This window comes from Pongo abelii, chromosome 10, assembly GCF_028885655.2.
Source record: "Pongo abelii isolate AG06213 chromosome 10, NHGRI_mPonAbe1-v2.0_pri, whole genome shotgun sequence".
Taxonomy (NCBI): Eukaryota; Metazoa; Chordata; class Mammalia; order Primates; family Hominidae; genus Pongo; species Pongo abelii.
This window is the reverse complement of record NC_071995.2, coordinates 122,586,159-122,604,270: the sequence shown is the minus strand read 5'-3', so window position 1 is coordinate 122,604,270 and position 18,112 is coordinate 122,586,159. Positions and strand designations below refer to the sequence as shown.

Sequence of the window (18,112 nt, the reverse complement as noted above, 5' to 3'; positions counted from 1 at the left end):
ACGCTGAGGAGAAACTGCTGGGAGTGAGATCAAAACTGAGCAGGACAGGAACGAAAGAGAAAAGACAGAGAAGTCCACAAGAGAGACACAGAGGACATCTCAGATCCAGGACCCGACGTGTTTGCATTCAGTACACAAAAAATAAAAAAAGAAAAAACCGTCAGTGAGGTTAGGAACGCTATCCTGAACTTGCCGCCTCTAAAAGTTCCTTGAGTACCATAAAACATCTGCCAGAAAACTAATTTCATGTAAATATATTTATATTGCTTGTGTAATAATATAGAATTTCCTTGAGCAGGACAGGCATGGTGGCTCATGCTTGTCATCCCAGCACTTTGGGAGGCTGAGACACGAGGGTCACTTAAGCCCAGGAGTTCAAGACTAGACCGTGTCTTTTGTAGAGACCCCATCTCTACAAAAAAATATAAATAAATAAATAAATAAATTAGCCAGGCATAGTAGTGCATGCCTGTAGTTCCAGCTACTCAGGAGGCTGAGATGAGACGGGAGGATTGCTTGATCCCAGGAGTTTGAGATTGCAGTGAGCTACGACCGTTACCACTGTTCTCCAGCCTGGGAGACAGAGTGAGACCTTGTCTAAAAAATGAATTTCCTTGAGCAGCTAAGTATCTTCACCATGTTCCATAAATCTTTTTTTTTTTTTTTTTAAACCTCTGCCTCTGGGGTTCAAGGGATTCCCATGACTCAGCCTTCCAAGTAACTGGGATAACAGGCACGTGCTACCACGCCTGGCTAATTTTTTTTCTATTTTGTATTTTTTGTATTTTTAGTAGAGACAGGGTCTCGCCATGTTGGCCAGGCTAGTCTCAAACTCCTGGACTCTAGTGATCCGCCCGCCTCAGCCTCCAGAGTGCTGGGATTACCAGCGTGAGCTACCGCATCCAGCCTCAAAAGTCTAATTTCATTTAAAAGTGAGCAAGAGGAGAGAGAAGCCCAATCTTACATAAGGTCATAAGAAGAAAAAAGCCAAGGAGTAGAATACCAGCCCCACAGACAGTGAGAAGATGCCCAGAAAGAATGTCCACAAAACAGATAAAACCATTGTAACTTATGTTTCAAAACGAGTTAAAAGAATTTAAAAAATAATACAAGACAGGAAAAAGCACCAGGAATCAGATTTTAAAAGACTCAGAAATGAGGTAACAGAACTCAAGAAGGAATTAGGAAAAAAAGAAAAAAATTATTTCAGAAGTAAGACAAAACTAGAAGGAACACAAAAGTGAAGAACCCTTCCTCATACTGCTGTAAGAGAAACAGAAGGCAAACCAAGAGGGGAAATCTTACAAATCAAAAAGAAATAACGAAAGACAAAAAGGATTCAAAGGAAAGTGACAGATACTGAAGATAAGCAAAGAAGGTTCCACTGAAAGATGACAGGAGGTCCTAAAACAAGAAAACCAAAGCAAAACAGTAGAGCAAATACCAAAAACTGTAATTCAGGAGAACATTTATGAAATTAACAAAACCACCGCCAAAGACTACATATTGAAAGAACATACAGAAAGACCACATTAAGCGACACATTCTGGCAGGCGCGATGACTCACGCCTGTAATCCCAGCATTTTGGGAGGCCAAGGCAGGTGGATCACTTGAGGTCAGGAGTTCGAGACCAGCCTGGCCAACATTATGAAACTCCATCTCTACTAAAAATACACACACAAAAATTAGCCAGGCATGGTAGTGCAGACCTCTAGTCCCAGCTACTTGGGAGGCTGAGGCATGAGAATCACTTGAACCTGGGAGGCAGAGGTTGCACAGTGAGCCAGTATCGTGCCACTGTACTCCAGCGTGGACGAAAGAGCCAGACTCTATCTCCAAAAAAAAAAAGAGAGAGAGACACATTCTGTAAAATCACTGTTTTTTTGTTTTTGAGACAAGGTCTGGCTCTGTTGATCAGGCTGGAGTGCAATGCAGCCTCAACCTCCCAGGCTCAAGCGATCCTCCCAGCCCAGCTTCCAGAGTAGCTGAGATTACAGGTACATCACCATATCCAGCTAACTTTTGAGTTTTTTGTAGAGATGCGGTTTAACCATGTTGCGCAGGCTTAAAATCACTGGTCTTTAAAGAAAAGATATTTCTTTTTCTAGACAAAACAAAACAAAAAACTAAACTAAAAAAGCACATGAATTACAAGGAAAAGAAAATTAGATTAACATCAAGCTTTCTGTTGGGAGCAACGTGCCAGAGCAAGATGGAGGAACATGTGTAAGATACTCAAGGGGGAAAAAAATGAGCCCAGAATTTTATTTCCAGAAAAACTCACTCCCCATTATAAAAAGCAGCAGACAGCCACTGTGATCAACATGAGAATTCAGAGAATATGATTCTTGCAAGCTTCTCTGAGGCTTCTCTAGGCAATGAGCTTCAGGCAGCCAAGTGACTAGAGAGACATGAACCCAAGAACTGGGATCTGCAGGCTGGAGGCTGAGATTCCGCGCTTCCGCCTGGCACAGCCTATTAGGAGTTCTGCATGTGAGACCCCTGTGTACCTGATCAAATTCAATCTTGGCGACAGAAAAAAAAGGCATCCTGTACACACAAGCTGACTACCAAGGCAACTGTGAAGAGCCAGATTCATGAGGTGTGGGGATGCAGGTGATGAGCCAGCTTTCATCAACACTGGAGAATGTCTCAGTCACCTACTTATGGAGAAAAATAACAAAGGACAGGAGAGATGAGGAAAGCGAAGAGACGGGGACTATGAGCAGTAAGAGGTAGGCTGAGAGCTCAGTACCCTTGAAGGGAAACCAAGAGTCGGTGCCCACAAGCGGAGCAAAGAACAACTATGCAGCGGGAGGTGGACACGTGGTCACTGAGACCTTAATATGCAGCTCTCAAGAGACCCCTGCGTGTGCATGCAGGAGACGGCAGAAGCAGCACCATGGGCTCGATGTGAATCGAATGCAGCCACCTTGAAAGTTACAAAGCAGCACACACACCACATATAACAGGAGTACTAGTCATGTCCTTCAAACTGATGTCACCTCAGTAAAAGAAGAATCATCTGTGTTTATCTCTCAGATAGGTGGTTCCTACTCTAAATAACAAAATACTATTTATGTGTTGCTGTCTTTCTCAGCACTGGGTATTTCATGTTTATGTCATAATGGACATTATATTTTACATTTGTATCATCACAGAATTGTGTAATGAGACATGGTTATATAACCAAAAAACTCATGAAAAAGGTGTTTCCTTAACTGTACTTGAAATATGTAAACCTGTTCTTTCCATGACCAAAAACTGAGTTTAATGTAGAAGAAAAACCTCACAGGAACGTGGAAGAATTACACTATAACCTTCTTGCAGTGGGAAAAGCCTGTGATTCAAAATCTGGAAGGTGTAAGAGCAAAGACGGATAAGTTCAACTATATTTAACAAAAAACTTCTGCATGGCCAAAACAAACAAACAAATAAACAAACAGAAACATCCTAAGTCAAAAGATAAGGGACAAACTGGGGAAAATATTCTTACTGGTGTCACAGACCAGGAGCCAACAGAGATTGGTAAGAAAAAGGCCAACGTACAATGGAAAATGGCTGAAGAATATGAACAGATAGTTCACAAAAAAAAGAAAATTCAAAAGGCTCTTTTTTTTTTTTTGAGACAAAGTTTTGCTCTTGTTGCCCAGGCTGGAGTGCAATGGTGCCATCTTGGCTCACCACAACCTCCGCCTCAAGCGATTCTCCTGCCTCAGCCTCCCAAGTAGCTGGGACTACAGGCATGTGCCACCACGCCCGGCTAATTTTGTATTTTTAGTAGAAATGGGGTTTCACCATGTTGGTCAGGCTGGTCTCAAACTCCTAACCTCGTGATCCACCCGCCTCGGCCTCCCAAAGTGCTGGGATTACAGGTGTGAGCCACCGTGCCCAGCCAAAAGGCTCTTAAACAAAAAAAAGGTATTCCCCTTCACTCACAATGAGAGAAATACAATAGCTGACAACATCTATCAAAATCAGTCCAGTAATTCCATTTCTGGGAATTTATCCTACAAATAGATGTGACATCATAGTGCTATTTGTAAAAGCGGAAACTACCTAAATGACCAGAAAACTAGTTAAATAAACCATGGTATGCACACGCACCAATAGAATATTAAATAAGAAAAATAGAGAAGTTTTATTAAGTGAAAAGAACAGTATGAATAGTGCCCTTTTGTGAAGAAAAAGAAAGAAAAATAATATCTACTCCTATCTGCTTATCTATGGTTAAGAAACTCAAAGAAATAACAGAACTGAAGTAATGGTTATCTTTGAGTGGAGGACGTGGACAAGTAAGGCTATGGGGTGGGAGGAAGTCACTGCACTGTGTCTTTCATACTCTTTTTTATTTCTTTTCACTTTTAAACCATGTGAATGAATTACTTACTCAAAAGAGCAATTTAAAAACACATGTAATCACATACAGCTTTGAATGACCAGCTCACCATTATTTCAGTTCAAAAACAGAGCCAAGGCTGGGTGCAGTGGCTCACACCTGTAATCCCAGCACTTTGGGAGGCTGAGGCAGGAGGATCGCTTGGGGCCAGGAGTTTGAGATCAGCCTGGGCAACACAGCAAAACCCCATCTCTATTTTAATTTTTTTTAATTAATATTTTAAAAAAACAAAAGAAGAGTCAACACACAGCATTCTCATTACTCTATGAAATTCTCACTTCCTTTTTTTCTCTGAATTTATCAGTTCCATCAGTCTCTCTTCTGTTCCTGGCAGAGGAGAGGAAGGCAGCCTTACCGAGCCCTCCTCCAGCGCCCAGCGCAGGTCCTGCAGATCCGCCTCAGGACACCAGACCTCAGCAATGAGGCACTTGTTGGTCACGTCAAAGCTGCACATGTTCAGCATGTGATAGATGGCCTTCATTTTCTTCACCTGGATCACACGGCTGTAGACAGACTCGGCGGCTTTACATAGCACTTGCCTCAAATAGTCCTCGGTTTTGTGCAGTACCTGGGGAAGGACAACGGGGCTTTCAGTGGAGTGGGCATGTTTTGGCTTTTGTCCACCTGGCACCCGACTTCCCTTAGAGGACTTTCTCCCCATTGACAGAGGATCATTCCAGGCACCTGCCTATCCTGGTGGCAGCTAAGGGAGCCATTCCTTCCTTCTCCTTGCCCCTAGTACCACTCAGAGGTGGGCAGAAAAATCTAAGCTCAGTCAATCAGATGCCCTCTTTTGGGAGGTTGCCTCTGGAGAACACGACCCCAGGGCACAGGAAATGCTTAGATGTCATCGTCACTGCGGCAGCGTGATGGCCTACCAGGGTCCAGCAAGCTCCCTGGGTTCCTACCCATTCCCAAGCTTGGCCTCGCCCCTGTCAACCCTGTGGGCCACCAACGCCCATCCCATCCTACCAAGAAATCCTCTCGCTTAACTGAGTCAGAAGGACACTTTGTGCCAACAAGAACCCTCACTGTCATCAATAGAAAAACGAATTTAAATCCTACTGGCAAAATAATGCCCTCACCATGTTAACTGGAGCTGGCTTGTCTTTTGTGATCAAGAATTACAATCCAGACCGGGGGCAGTGGCTCACGCCTGTAATCCCAGCACTCTGGAAGGCCGAGGCGGGTGGATCACGAGGTCAGGAGATCGAGACCAACCTGGCCAACATGATGAAACTAAAAATACAAAAAAATTAGCAGGGTGTGGTGGCGCACGCCTGTAATCCCAGCTACTTGGGAGGCTGAGGCAGGAGAATTGCTTGAACCTGGGAAGCAGAGATTGCAGTGAGCTGAGATGATCGCACCACTGCACTCCAGCCTGGTAACAGAGCATGATTCCACCTCAAAAAAAAAAAAAAAAATTACAATCCAGGCTGAGCACGGTGGCTCACACCTGTAATCCCAGCACTTTAGGAGGCTGAGGTGGGCGGATCATTTGAGGTCAGGAATTTTAGACCAGCCTGGGCAACATGGCGAAACTCTGTCTCTACTAAAAATAAAAAATTGGCCGGGCGTGGTGGTGCGTGACTGTAATCCCGGCTACTTGGGAGGCTGAGGCAGGAGAATCGCTTGAACCCAGGAGGCAGAGGTTGTAGTGAGCTGAGATTACGCCACTGCACTCCAAGCCTGGGCGACAGAGACCCTGTCTCAAAAAGAATAAAGAATTACCATCCAACATATCAAAGGTGACCACAGAATCTTTTTTTAAAGCCTTGTCATTACTACTCAGGTTCCTAACAAGTTGCTAAAATAAAACTTCCATGGGGAGAAGGGAGGGAAGCAATATTCCAATCTCACTAGAACATCTTGATTTGTCTACGACCAATATTATCTATGTTAAAAAAGAGAGAAAATATATGTGTAAATGTTTGGCAGCCCTCAGATAAAGAGGCATCCACTTCCAGCTTACTCACAGTGTAGAGATCTTGGATGCGGGTGTTCAGCCCCTCCTGGATCTCCCTCCGCTCCTCGGCTGTGTTTGGATAGGGGTACACGTGGCAGTGGTAGCTGGAAGACAGAGTTGAACACGCTCTCACATCTGTCAGCACTAGAACTAAACACATTCACCTCCCCGGCATATCTTCTGGCAAAAGGGAATGAAAGCAGCCGTTTGGGAGACACGGGTGCAGATGCAGTCATCTGCCCTTGGTCGGGCTGTGCATACAGATGCTCAACAAGCACCTGCTGAGTGAGACAAATTTAGCAAACTCCCTCTTGGATCCAAATTCCACTCCTGCCCTCAATGATTCCTGGCAGCTCATTCCCAATTCCAGCTTCCTAAAATTCAACAATATCCTTGGGGTGGGAATCACTGAACAGGTTTAAACACAAACACAAAGACAGACAGACAGACACACATACACACACACACACACTCACCCACACGAAAACAAAAGGAGAAAAGAGCTCTGGCTTCCTAGCAATTGCCTTTGACAGGGTCCGCAGTCTCCCTGGCTCCTCTCAGGGCCACTCGGCCACTAGGCGCCCAGACTGCATGGGGGAATGCCGAGCTGTGTCCCCAAACTGCAGCCATTCCTGGACCACCTTCATATGTTAACACCATACCTTTATTTTTCTTTAAGTTCTGCCTTTGAAAAATTAAATACCTATTCTAGCCTTATCCTAAGCAACAATATCTGTGAAATCATGGGTTTGCTGAGCTGGGTATAGTTTTTTAATCTGCAGTAAAACAAATATCTATCTATGAAAATAAAAGGTTTATCCAGGTGACACCTGAAATTACTTTCTATTCCACCAATTGAGAACCAAGTTCTAGTAAACAGAAAATGCCCAAACCCCCCCTCCACCCTGCAAGAAACAAGTCAAGCTGAGTTCTCCGTGGGTGGAAGAAAGCAAAGTGGTGTTCTTTTGAGTTTTCTGACTTTGTCTGGCTTTTGCTTATGTTCCCATTTGCTGACAGGAATAAGTCACAGATTATTGTTGTACCACAACTCAAAATTACTGATGGCTTACGCCGAACTAACGTCTTTTACCTGATCATCTCATTTAGTCCTAAAAGACCTATAAGAAAGCAATCACTCTCCCCTTTTACAGATGAAGAAACTTGTCCAAGTGAGTCCAGTGAGAGAGCAACACAGGGAGGCTCTGCATCCAGACAGGCCCCTGAGTGCCCCCTCCTCACCACACGCCACACCCCTGCCCCGGGGTACCCAGGACAGAAGAGATGCCACATGCTCAGTGATGACAGGTAAGCCCGATGGGTAGCTCAAAGCAACATGAAGTCACAACATACAAAAACTTCATTCCTTTTTCAACCAATCTGAAGCCCTGATCCCCAAGGAAAAAAGTCAATTCTAGGAATATTATTAACACAGTCTCTACTTTTAAATTATTTTAAGTAATGCATTGGTAAGAGAGATGACAAATTAAATGTTTAAGAACTTGGCAGTGCAGCAAAGAAATCAAATAACAAAAACTAGCATCCACTCTATTTCTAACTCCAGAGGGGTGTTGAAGGAAAACTAGAGGTGACTGAATATAAAGACATAAATGAAATGAAATGTTTCTTTTTCTTACCAATCACATATCTTCTTAACCTTGTGGCCAATCTGCTCTCCCCAAAAGGATATTAAAAAGACATACCATTTTATGACTTCCCCCTACAAAGAATGAATAAGGATAAGTGTTACTTCTGTGTGTATAAACTTCTACAACTTCGGCAGCTCAAACACTGTCAAAGCGTTCATTCATTCACTCATTCAATACAGTCAATCCTCCTTATTTGAGGATTCTGTAATCACAAATTCACCTACTTGTAATAACAGCCCCAAACCAATCCACGGAGCGCTTCCAGTCATGGGCAGAGCAGCCAAAAATTTTAGGCACCCGACACCCACGTTCCCAGGCAAAGTCCAACAAGGTGAGGCCCTCCCTTCCCATCTCTGCTCTCAGACTATCACCAAGTGTCCTTTTCAGAGTCTGTTTGGTATCATGTTTTTCACACTTCTGTGCTTTTTTTGGTGATTTCACGGTATAAACAGCCCCAAGTGTAGGGCTGAGGTACAGTCTGGTGTCCTGAGCACAAGACGGCTGTGATGTGCCTGACGGAGATGTGGCGTGTGTTAGGGACACTTTGTTCAGGCTCGAGTCACAGAGCTGCTGGCTGGGAGCTCAATGTAAAGGACTCAACTCCTGTACTTCCCCTAGGAGCAGTGAGTTTTTCCATAGTTGATAATTCAGAGATTTCAGTAACTTTTTTTTTTTTTTTTTGAAACAGAGACTCTCTCTTTTTGCCCAGGCTGGAATGCAATGGCACAATCTCAGCCCACTGCAACCTCCACTTCCTGGGTTCAAGCAATTCTCGTGCCTCCGCCTCCCGAGTAGTTGGGATTACAGGCATGCGCCACCACACTCGGCTAATTTTTGTATTTTTAGTAGAGACGGGGGGTTTCTCCTTGTTGGTCAGGCTGGTCTCAAACTCCTGACCTCAGGTGATCCACCTGCCTCGGCCTCTGAAACTGCTGAGATTACAGGCATGAGCCACTGGGCTCAGCCCTCAGTGACTTTATGAAGCATAACTACTGTAAATAATAAGAATCACCCTGTATTTACAAGTATCCAACAAAACAGAATTCTATAAAAACTGAATAGGCACTATTATAGGTGCTAGGGATACAGCAGTGAAGAAAACTGACAAAAATCCCTGACCTGGGAGGGGAAGGGAACTTAAACTTATATTCAACTTGACAGCAAAAGAAACAAAGAAAGTACGCCAGGTAGAGGTAAGTGCTATAAAGAACAGACGCAGGATGAGGAGGTGGTAGGGAGGGAGGGTGGGCTTGGGCACTGTGATCTCACATAGGATGGGTAAGGAAGACCTCCCCGAGAAGGTGACATCTGAGCATAAAGATGTGCAGGTGAGCTTCAAGTTAGGGTAAATGGAAAAAAAAATGCAGGAGGTGAGGACGCGAGCCCCATGGCCACTGGGAGAAGAGACTTCCAAGCAGAGGAGTACACACAGAAGCACAGTCAGGAGACTCGAGGAGGCCAGCACCACCGGGCAGGGACGTAGTAACACAGCTCAGAGAAATGACGAGGGCCACAGGCCCATTGTGCGGCTCCACAGGGCTTTTGCTGAGGAAAACAGGAAGCCCCTGGAGGGTCTTGAGTACAGGAATGAAATGATCTGACTGTGGCTTCCTGCAGATCATTCTGGATGCCAGGAGAAGAGACCAGGCTAAGACAGAGGCAGGAGCAGGGGCCCAGCCAGGCGAGGCAGGTGTGGGACGAGACCTGGACCAGGACGGAGGCAGAGCAAGGAGAGGCGGCCGGACTCTCTATTTAGAAGACATGGCCACCAGATCTGCTCAGGGATTCAAGAGAGACGCAAGAAACAGAAGAGTGGGGAGAAGCCCAGGGCTTTCAGCCTGCGCAGTGAGATCAATGGGTCTGGAAGGGCAGGTCTGGGAAGATCAGATGTTCAGTTTTAGGCAAAAGCAGAAACGGTCTTCCAGATACTTAAAAGGAGATACGGAGTAGACAGACATAAAAGTCTAGTATTCTGGGGACAGATCCAAGCTAGGGATATATACATTTGGGGCATGGTATTTAAAATCATAAAATTATGTGAGATCTCTAAAGGCAGAAAGAAGAGAGAAGCTGTCCAAAAATTGAGCCCTGGGCCCAGGGAACAGGAGCACAGACTGGGGAGCTACAGCATAGCATAGGCAGGCGGTGGTGGGAGGGAGGGGATGGCAGGAGGAGGAGATGGAGGATGTGGCTGGGAGAATGAATACAATAAATAAATAAGTCAGTTAACTGAGCAACCCACTAGACACACTGAAGATAATGGAAGCTGACGTCACACTGTCAGAAAAGAGTTAGAACCAGGAAAAAGAGGCTGGGAATGGTAATCCCAACACTTCAGGGGGCCAAGGCAGGAGGATCATTTGAGCCCAGGAGTTCAAGACCAGCCTGGGCAACACAGTAGTATGTCAAGGAACACAACCACTTAAGGCACAAGGCAGAAGAAATGCCACACACAACAGAAAAACACAATCTACACAACCAAAGAAAGCGCCCACATCTAGCTTTGATGCAGAAAGAATGGTCAGTACTTAGAAACACCAATGGGGGAAAATGGCTAAAAATAGCCTCCAAGGTCTGTAATGACTTCAAGAGGGTCAGACATTGAACCCAAAAGACAGTAAACCCGACACTGTAAACAAATCCTAGAACCTGAGTAAAAGTTACCAGATAAAATACCCCTATCTTACCCAGAAAAAGACTGAGAGAACACACTTGGCACGTTAACAGTGGCTCAGAATAGGAGACTGCGAGGGACTTCTTTTTCTTCTTGTTTTCTACATTGTTCCCAATTTTCTATATTGGACATGCATTTTCTTTATAACCATGGGGACAGGGATTGTATTTTCAAGATATACATCTATCCATTCTCTCTATTCCTTCACAGATGTTTACTGCCCTTTAACATATTCCATAAAAATTTGGCATAAGAGGCCAGGCATGGTGGCTCACGCCTATAATCCCAGCACTTTGAGAGACCAAGGCGGGCAATTGCTTGAGGTCAGGAGTTCAAGGCCAGCCTAGCCAACATGGTAAAATCCCGTCTCCATTAAAAATACAAAAATTAGCCAGGAGTGGTGGCAGGCACCTGTAGTCCCAGCTACTCGGGAGGCTGAGGCAGGAGAATCACTTGAACCCGGGAGGTGGAGGTTGCAGAGGCACAAGAGAACTTACAAATTCTATTAAAAAAAAAGTTTAACTTGAGTAAATGCTCTGCATGAGAATTACTGATACTTTCTCTTAATAAAGAAAAAACTCAAAAAATATGTAAATGCTACTTCAGAACAGTTTTGATCTTAGTTTTAATCATCAGCTTGAAACAGAAAAGTCATCAAGGTCACAACTGAAGGATAATTAACAGATGGTCACTGGCAGTTACAAAAGCCACAAAAAAGTAGAAAATATTACAAGTGTGTGGTTAATGAAGGGCTTAACTGATTAGATTTCAAACGGATTAGATTTTCATTTTAGAAAACCAAAAATAAATCACAGGCTGGGCGCGGTGGCTCATGCCTGTAATCCCAGCACTTTGAGAGGCCAAGGCGGATGGATCACCTGAGGTCAGGAGTTCAAGACCTAACTCCTGATGGTGTTTCAATATGGTGAAACCCTGTCTCTACTAAAAATAAAAAAATTCGCCAGATGTGGTGGTCCACGCCTATATAGTCCCAGCTACTCGGGAGGCTGAGACAGGAGAATTGCTTGAACCCTGGAGGCAGAGATTGCAGTAAGCTGAGATCATGCCACTGCACTCCAGCCTGGGCGACAGGGTGAGTGAGACTCCATCTAAAAAAGTAAAAATCAATCAATCAATCAATCACAGCCAAATTTCTCTTTATGTGTCAAAACTGCTATGAGATGTATATTAATCTTACAGCCAAAATTCCTGAGGCCAACCTAGAAAAAAAATAACAACCTTTCCTCAAAATTAAGAAAACCAAGTTCCTTTTCCACCTTTAGTAGATCAGCAGTTCATCCTCATTTAAAGCAACAGTTATTTTTACTTTGAAGTTTAAAAAACAGATATCCTAAGGGTGATTCTGACTCTGTCTCTCCCCACTGCCTCTACCCTCCCTTCTGAACTATTCAGCCCCACAGCTGTTAGGTATGTACATGGGGATGGATGGGGTTGGGGGAGAGTAACTGGCCCACAGCTGTAAATGTACATGTGTATGTGCTTTTGTGTGTGTCCCCAAGCTACTCTGACACAGCCAAGGAAAAGCAACCCCTCAGTAACAATGGGCACACCCAGAAGCCACATCTTGGTTTCAAAATACCAAGATTTGCACTCAAAAAAAAAAAAAAAAAAACAGCCTCCTTGAAGAAACAGTTGATTCCAGAGCTGTGTGAGAGGAATGCAACATGCATCTGGACATCCTGTTGTACAAACAAGTGCTCAAAAAGTGATGGGAACATGTAAAATGGACATGAAAGCTAGCCTGAATGGATTCCAACTGGCCAAATCTAGGAGAATGTGAATATCAAAATAAATAATTAAAGCCACAGGAACCCATCAAATAAAATAGGAAATAAACAAGGAAGCTGAAAACCTGATGAAGAATGGGATATTTACAGTTTCAAACACAAAAAAAGAGTAACTTCACAGCGAAGTCTAAAGAGAAGTGCCTTAATCAAGTGATCAGAGCGACCACGACTGGTAATGGAGCAAACAGAAATGTGTGGCACCTGACGGCACAATGAGAAGAACGCAGCCTCACTTCAGCAACGCTCCTGCCAGAGACACGTGACCTGAGTCGAATCATGAGAAGACACCTGAGAAACCCAAACCCAGAGACATGCTACCAAAAAAACTTGCAGTATTTTAAAATGTCAAGGTCACAAAAGCCAAGGAAAGTCTGAGAAACTGTCCCAGAATGAAGGAGATCAGAAAGACAGGATAGGCCTGGCATGGTGGCTCATGCCTGTAACCCCAACACTTTGGGAGGCCAAGGCAGGAGGATGGCTCAAGACCAGTCTGGGCAGCATAGTAAGATCCCCATCTCTACCAAAAATAAAAAGTTAAAAAAAAAAAAAAAAAAGCCAGGTGAGGAGGCTCACACCTGTAATCCCAACACTTTGGGAGGCTTTGAGAGGCCTAAGTGGGAGGATTGCTTGAGGCCAGGAGTTTGAGACAAGCCTGGGCAACACAGCAAGACCCCATCTCCTCAAGAAAAAAAGAAAAAAAAGCTTAAAAAAAGAGAGAGACATGACAACTAAATCCAACACGCGATGCTAAATTACATTCTTTGTTTTGACAATACTAGGACAACTGGTGAAACCTGAATGAGATTCAAGGCTCAGGACATAGTAATGTATCTACATTCATTTCCTGACTGATGGTCAGGTGATGGCAATATAAGACAATGTCCCTGATTTCAGAAACTATACACACTACACATGGTTGAGGAGATAAGGCATCAGGTTAACAACTTATTATCAAATGGTTCAGGAGAAAAACATTCTTTCTACCATATCTCCAACTCTGCTGTTAGTCCATCATTGCTAAAAGGTGATGGTGACATTTACTCACTGTTTCAGGGTCTTCGAGGGATTCATCCAGTTCTGCATAGGACACAATGGTGTACCCTTTGCAGACTCTCCACAACATTTTTTCAAATGCTTCCACTTTTCCTTGGTTAATTAGGCCAGACACAAATCTGTGAGACAATAAAGTCAACCTGTAGTCAACTGAAAGCAATAAATGTTATCAAACTACATTAAGACTGATGAAGACTTCATTTCTACCAAGTGGTGAAGACATCCTGAGAGCCCTCCAACTGCAAAACATCTCAGGTGCTGGGCAGAATATTTTTGAAACTTCTTTTTAAAGGTAGAGATGAGCTTGTAATAAAAAATTCTTGGCCAGGCGCAGTGGCTCATGCCTGTAATCCCAGCACTTTGGGAGGCCAAGGCGGGTGGATCACAAGGTCAGGAGTTCAAAACCAGCCTGTCCAAGATGCTGAAACCCTACTAAAAATACAAAAATTAGCCGGGCGTGGTGGCAGGCACCCGTAATCCCAGCTACTCGGGAGGCTGAGGCAGGAGAATCGCTTGAACCCGGGAGGCGGAGGTTGCTAGAGGGCCACTGCACTCTAGCCTGGGCAACAGAACAAGACTCTGCCTCAAAAAAAAAAAAAGAGAGAGAAATTCTTGGAATCCAAAGGGAAAACAGGACCTCACAGCTGTCCTGATGATTACACTGAACCCCGTACCTTAAGACCTTGAGTTTAAGGCCAGCATGGGATGCAGGAGCCAGGCACTGGGTCTAGATAAGGTGAGCAGATACAACTGACTCCCCTCTCCAGCTGGGACTGCTCCATGCACAAAGAGCTACACCTTCAGTGAAGGGATGGACCAGAAAAAAAATCTACCTTGCAAAGGAGCCTGGAGCCTGCATGTAAACTTGTTTATTTCCGTTTTGGTTCTAGATGGAGGGAGAAGTCTTCCCTAAGAATTTATAACCACAGGTTAAAATTCACTCAGGTTTGAGGCTTAAATTCACATTCCTGGCACAGTCAAAAAACAAATCAACAAAAAATCCCAATGCTGAGAAAAATATAAATGATTCCAGGTTGACAGAGCACTCCCAGGTACCTGACAAATGTCAAAACAAATTCTCTCTGGAGGAAAACATCCTCAAACTAAATGTCACTGAATTCCTTCAGATCAGGAACTGTGAAATATGAGTTCATAATAATTTTAAAAATCACAAATCGCATGAGGAAACAAATTACCACTAGTTTCAGTAGGCAGCAAGAATAAACAGCAGCAGGAGATCTTTAAAGTATGATTAATAAAAAAACTAACCAACTCGGTTTAGCCACCAAGTTTCTACTAGACAGGAGTTGATGCCTGAATGACCAATTGTTTTAGGCTTATAGAAGTAACACTGAATCACATAAATGTTGTTTCTTTCCAGCTCATTATACCAAAAGAAATTTCCATTGTATTGAGTAAAAAAGTCAATACAGCTGAGTAATTCAGCTCAACAAATACAGAAGTACAGTGTTTCTTAAACAAATATTCACTATGTTTCATTCAACCCTAGGCTTTAAAATGGTCTCCATTCATCCCTTCTATGGAGCTCAACTGCCTTTTACAAGAAGGGCAGTATGAAGCCTGACACCCCAGGCCTTGTCACCTACCCCAGTTTTGCTCCCAGCCTCTGCATACAGCTGTAATCCAACAAAGAATCGCTCTCTAAGGAAGGGAATTCTTCATAAGTGGGTTCAAACTAGAAATAAACATATGAAACCAAGTGTGTCTCATTAAAAGTGACTATTTCTCATGTCAAATTTTCGAACAAGTTTATAGCGCATCCTAACTAACTACTTAGATCTGGGTGCAAAGACTTCTAAGGTAACTTAGAGCTATAACTCAATCCTCATAAATGAAAAGATAACTTCCCCATCCTTTATTTGTAAGCCATTTGAAGACATTTACATAAAAGACAGTTATAATTTAGTTCATTGCCTTCATCCAAGATAGAGTAACTTTATCAAAGGTCACTATTATATCAAGTGAAACTAAGTTTGGAACAGATGCACTTGTCTCTTCTATACTTAGCTCCATAAGGTGCTACTACATGGACTACTCTTTATCCTTATAATTTTTTTTCTTTTTTTTTTTTTTAGATACAGGGTACAGGGTCTCGCTCTGTTGCCCAGGCTGGAGTGCAGTGGTGCAATCATAGCTCACTGCAGCCTCAAACTTCTGGGCTCAAATGATCCTCTCACCTCAGCTTCCTTGGTAGCTGGGACTACAAGTTTGCACCACCATGCTCAGCAAATTTTTTATTTTTTGTATAGACAAGGTCTCATATTAATTCTCACTATGTTCAGGCTGGTCTTGAACTCCTGGGCTCAAGCCATCCTCCGGCTTTGGCCTCCCAAAGTGCTGGGATTACAGGTGTAAGCCACTACGTCTGACCTAGTCTTAGAAATTATAGATTATTCTTTTACTTCCTTTACTTAGCAATTTGGAAAAAGTAAATTTTAGAGTTCAACAACCTTCATTCAATTTTTTTCCCATGCTCATAAAAATTTTTTTCAACCACAAACTAAACCACCTTATAAATATTTAGTATTGTAATTGCTAAAAACAACCAACACAGGAAATGGCTCTTAAAACTTTATTTAAAGTCATATTATCCAACTGAAAAATATAACCAAGGTTTAAATTTAATCTCTTAAGTCTGGGCGCGGTGGCTCACGCCTGTATTCCCAGCACTTTGGGAGGCCGAGGAAGGAGGATCAACTGGGTCAGGAGTTTGATACCAGCCTGGCCAACATGGTGAAACCCCATCTCTACTAAAAATACAAAAAATTACAGGCATGGTGGTGGGCACCTGTAATCCCAGCTACTCGAGAAGCTGAGGCAGGACAATCTCTTGAACCTGGAAGGCGGAGGGTGCAGTGAGCTGAGATTGTGCCACTGCACTCTAGCCTGGGCAACAACAGCAAAATTCCGTCTCAAAACAAAACATAAAATTAAATAAATAAATAAATAAATAAATTTAATCTCTTAAAAGAAGCAATGTATCTATATGAACTAACAGCAAAATACACAGCCTATGGGAATGAGATTTTTATAAAAGAATTGTATTTCCTCACGAGCTGTTCAGTACCTCAACGTTGCGTTTCACAAAGGTCTTTGTCACTCTCAGCATGTGAGTGTACTCTATCAGTTCCAGCAAGTTTTTCCTCAGTTTCTCCTTGTTCTTAGTGACTTCTCTCAGTTCAACCTCGAGCTTCTGCAACTGCTCCTAAAACAAAATAATGGTTACTTAAGAGGGTAGTAATTAGTTCCAAGTGTGATTCCAATAATCTTCATGCAGTATACCAAAAACAGTGGGGTTTTTTTGTTTTGTTTTGTTTTTTTCTTTCTTTTTTTTTTTTGAGATGGAGTCTCCCTCTGTCGCCCAGGCTGGAGTGCAGTGGCACGATCTCGGCTCACTGCAACCTCCACCTCCTGGGTTCAAGCGTTTCTCCTGCCTCAGCCTTCCCGAGTAGCTGGGACTACAGGTGTGCCCCACCACGCCCAGCTAATTTTTTTTGTATTTTTAGTAGAGACGAGGTTTCACCATGTTGGCCAGGCTGGTCTTGAACTCCTGACCTCAGGTAATCCACCCGCCTCGGCCTCCCTGTCTCTACTAAAAATACAAAAAAATTATCTGGGCATGGTGGCATGTGCCTGTAATCCCAGCTACTCAGGAAGCTGAGGCAGGAGAATCACGTGAACCCAGGAGATGGAGGTTGCAGTGAGCCAAGATCATGTCACTGCACTCCAGCCTGGGTGACAGAGCAAGACTCCTTCTCAAAGTAAATAAATAAATAGGCGCATTTATTGTTTCATATTAATTCAGGTAATTTCTGTGAAGTTCACGCCACATATGAGCTAAAACATTCCGGAGGCTGTGATGAGCATGAGACCCCCAAGACTGGCCCTCGTCTCTAACCACGGGTGCTGTCATTTCTCGGATTTCCTTTGTCTGCTTATTCATATCACGCATCAAAGACTCTTCCTCTTTAAGTCTACATTTCCTTTTTTTGCAACACAGAATATATTTAGATAATGTTTTCTAACTTATTTTCCTAGTCTCTAGCATATGAGTTTCTATGCACTCACATTTACACAATTAATTGAGGATAAAAATTCACGACAATCAGCCAGGTGTGGTGGCTCACGCCTGTAATCCCAGCACTTTGGGAGGCCAAGGCGGGTGGATCATGAGGTCGGGAGTTCAAGACCAGCCTGGCCAAGATGGTAAACCCCGTCTCTACTAAAAATGCAAAAATTAGCCGGGCATGGTGGCACGTGCCTATAATCCCAGCTACTTGGGAGGCTGAGGCAGGAGAATTGCTTGAACCTGGGAGGCAGAGGCTGCAGTGAGCCGAGATCGCACCACTGCACGCACTCTAGCCTGGGCGACAGAGCAAGCTCTGTCTCAAAAAAAAAAAAATTCATGAGAATCTTTAATAATTAGTTACATACTAAACATCCTTAAAAACACAAGTATTAAAATAACAGAAGCAAAAATCTGTAAAGCAAATCATTGAGTCAATGAAAACTTGTATTCAAACAAATCACTTAACATACTACAT

At 43.4% G+C, this 18,112-nt stretch overlaps 1 protein-coding gene and 1 long non-coding RNA gene across 3 annotated transcripts in view; one reads left to right on the top strand and one right to left on the bottom strand.

The window, feature by feature from the left end:
* ATP6V0A2 (ATPase H+ transporting V0 subunit a2) overlaps positions 1-18,112 on the bottom strand; it is a 45,093-nt gene that overhangs the window by 16,081 nt on the left and 10,900 nt on the right. For both annotated transcript variants that reach the window (XM_003778155.4, XM_054527693.2), the window contains exons 4-9: positions 16,636-16,773; positions 15,155-15,243; positions 13,540-13,666; positions 8,001-8,083; positions 6,377-6,470; positions 4,756-4,968 (exon numbers count right to left, since the gene is read on the bottom strand). In XM_003778155.4, coding sequence (XP_003778203.2) covers positions 4,756-4,968; positions 6,377-6,470; positions 8,001-8,083; positions 13,540-13,666; positions 15,155-15,243; positions 16,636-16,773 — 744 coding nt within the window. The remainder of the gene's footprint in view (positions 1-4,755; positions 4,969-6,376; positions 6,471-8,000; positions 8,084-13,539; positions 13,667-15,154; positions 15,244-16,635; positions 16,774-18,112) is intronic.
* LOC129049258 (uncharacterized) overlaps positions 1-18,112 on the top strand; it is a 33,769-nt gene that overhangs the window by 5,846 nt on the left and 9,811 nt on the right. The window contains exon 3 of the long non-coding RNA XR_008512195.1: positions 7,518-7,671. This is a non-coding gene — a long non-coding RNA (uncharacterized LOC129049258). The remainder of the gene's footprint in view (positions 1-7,517; positions 7,672-18,112) is intronic.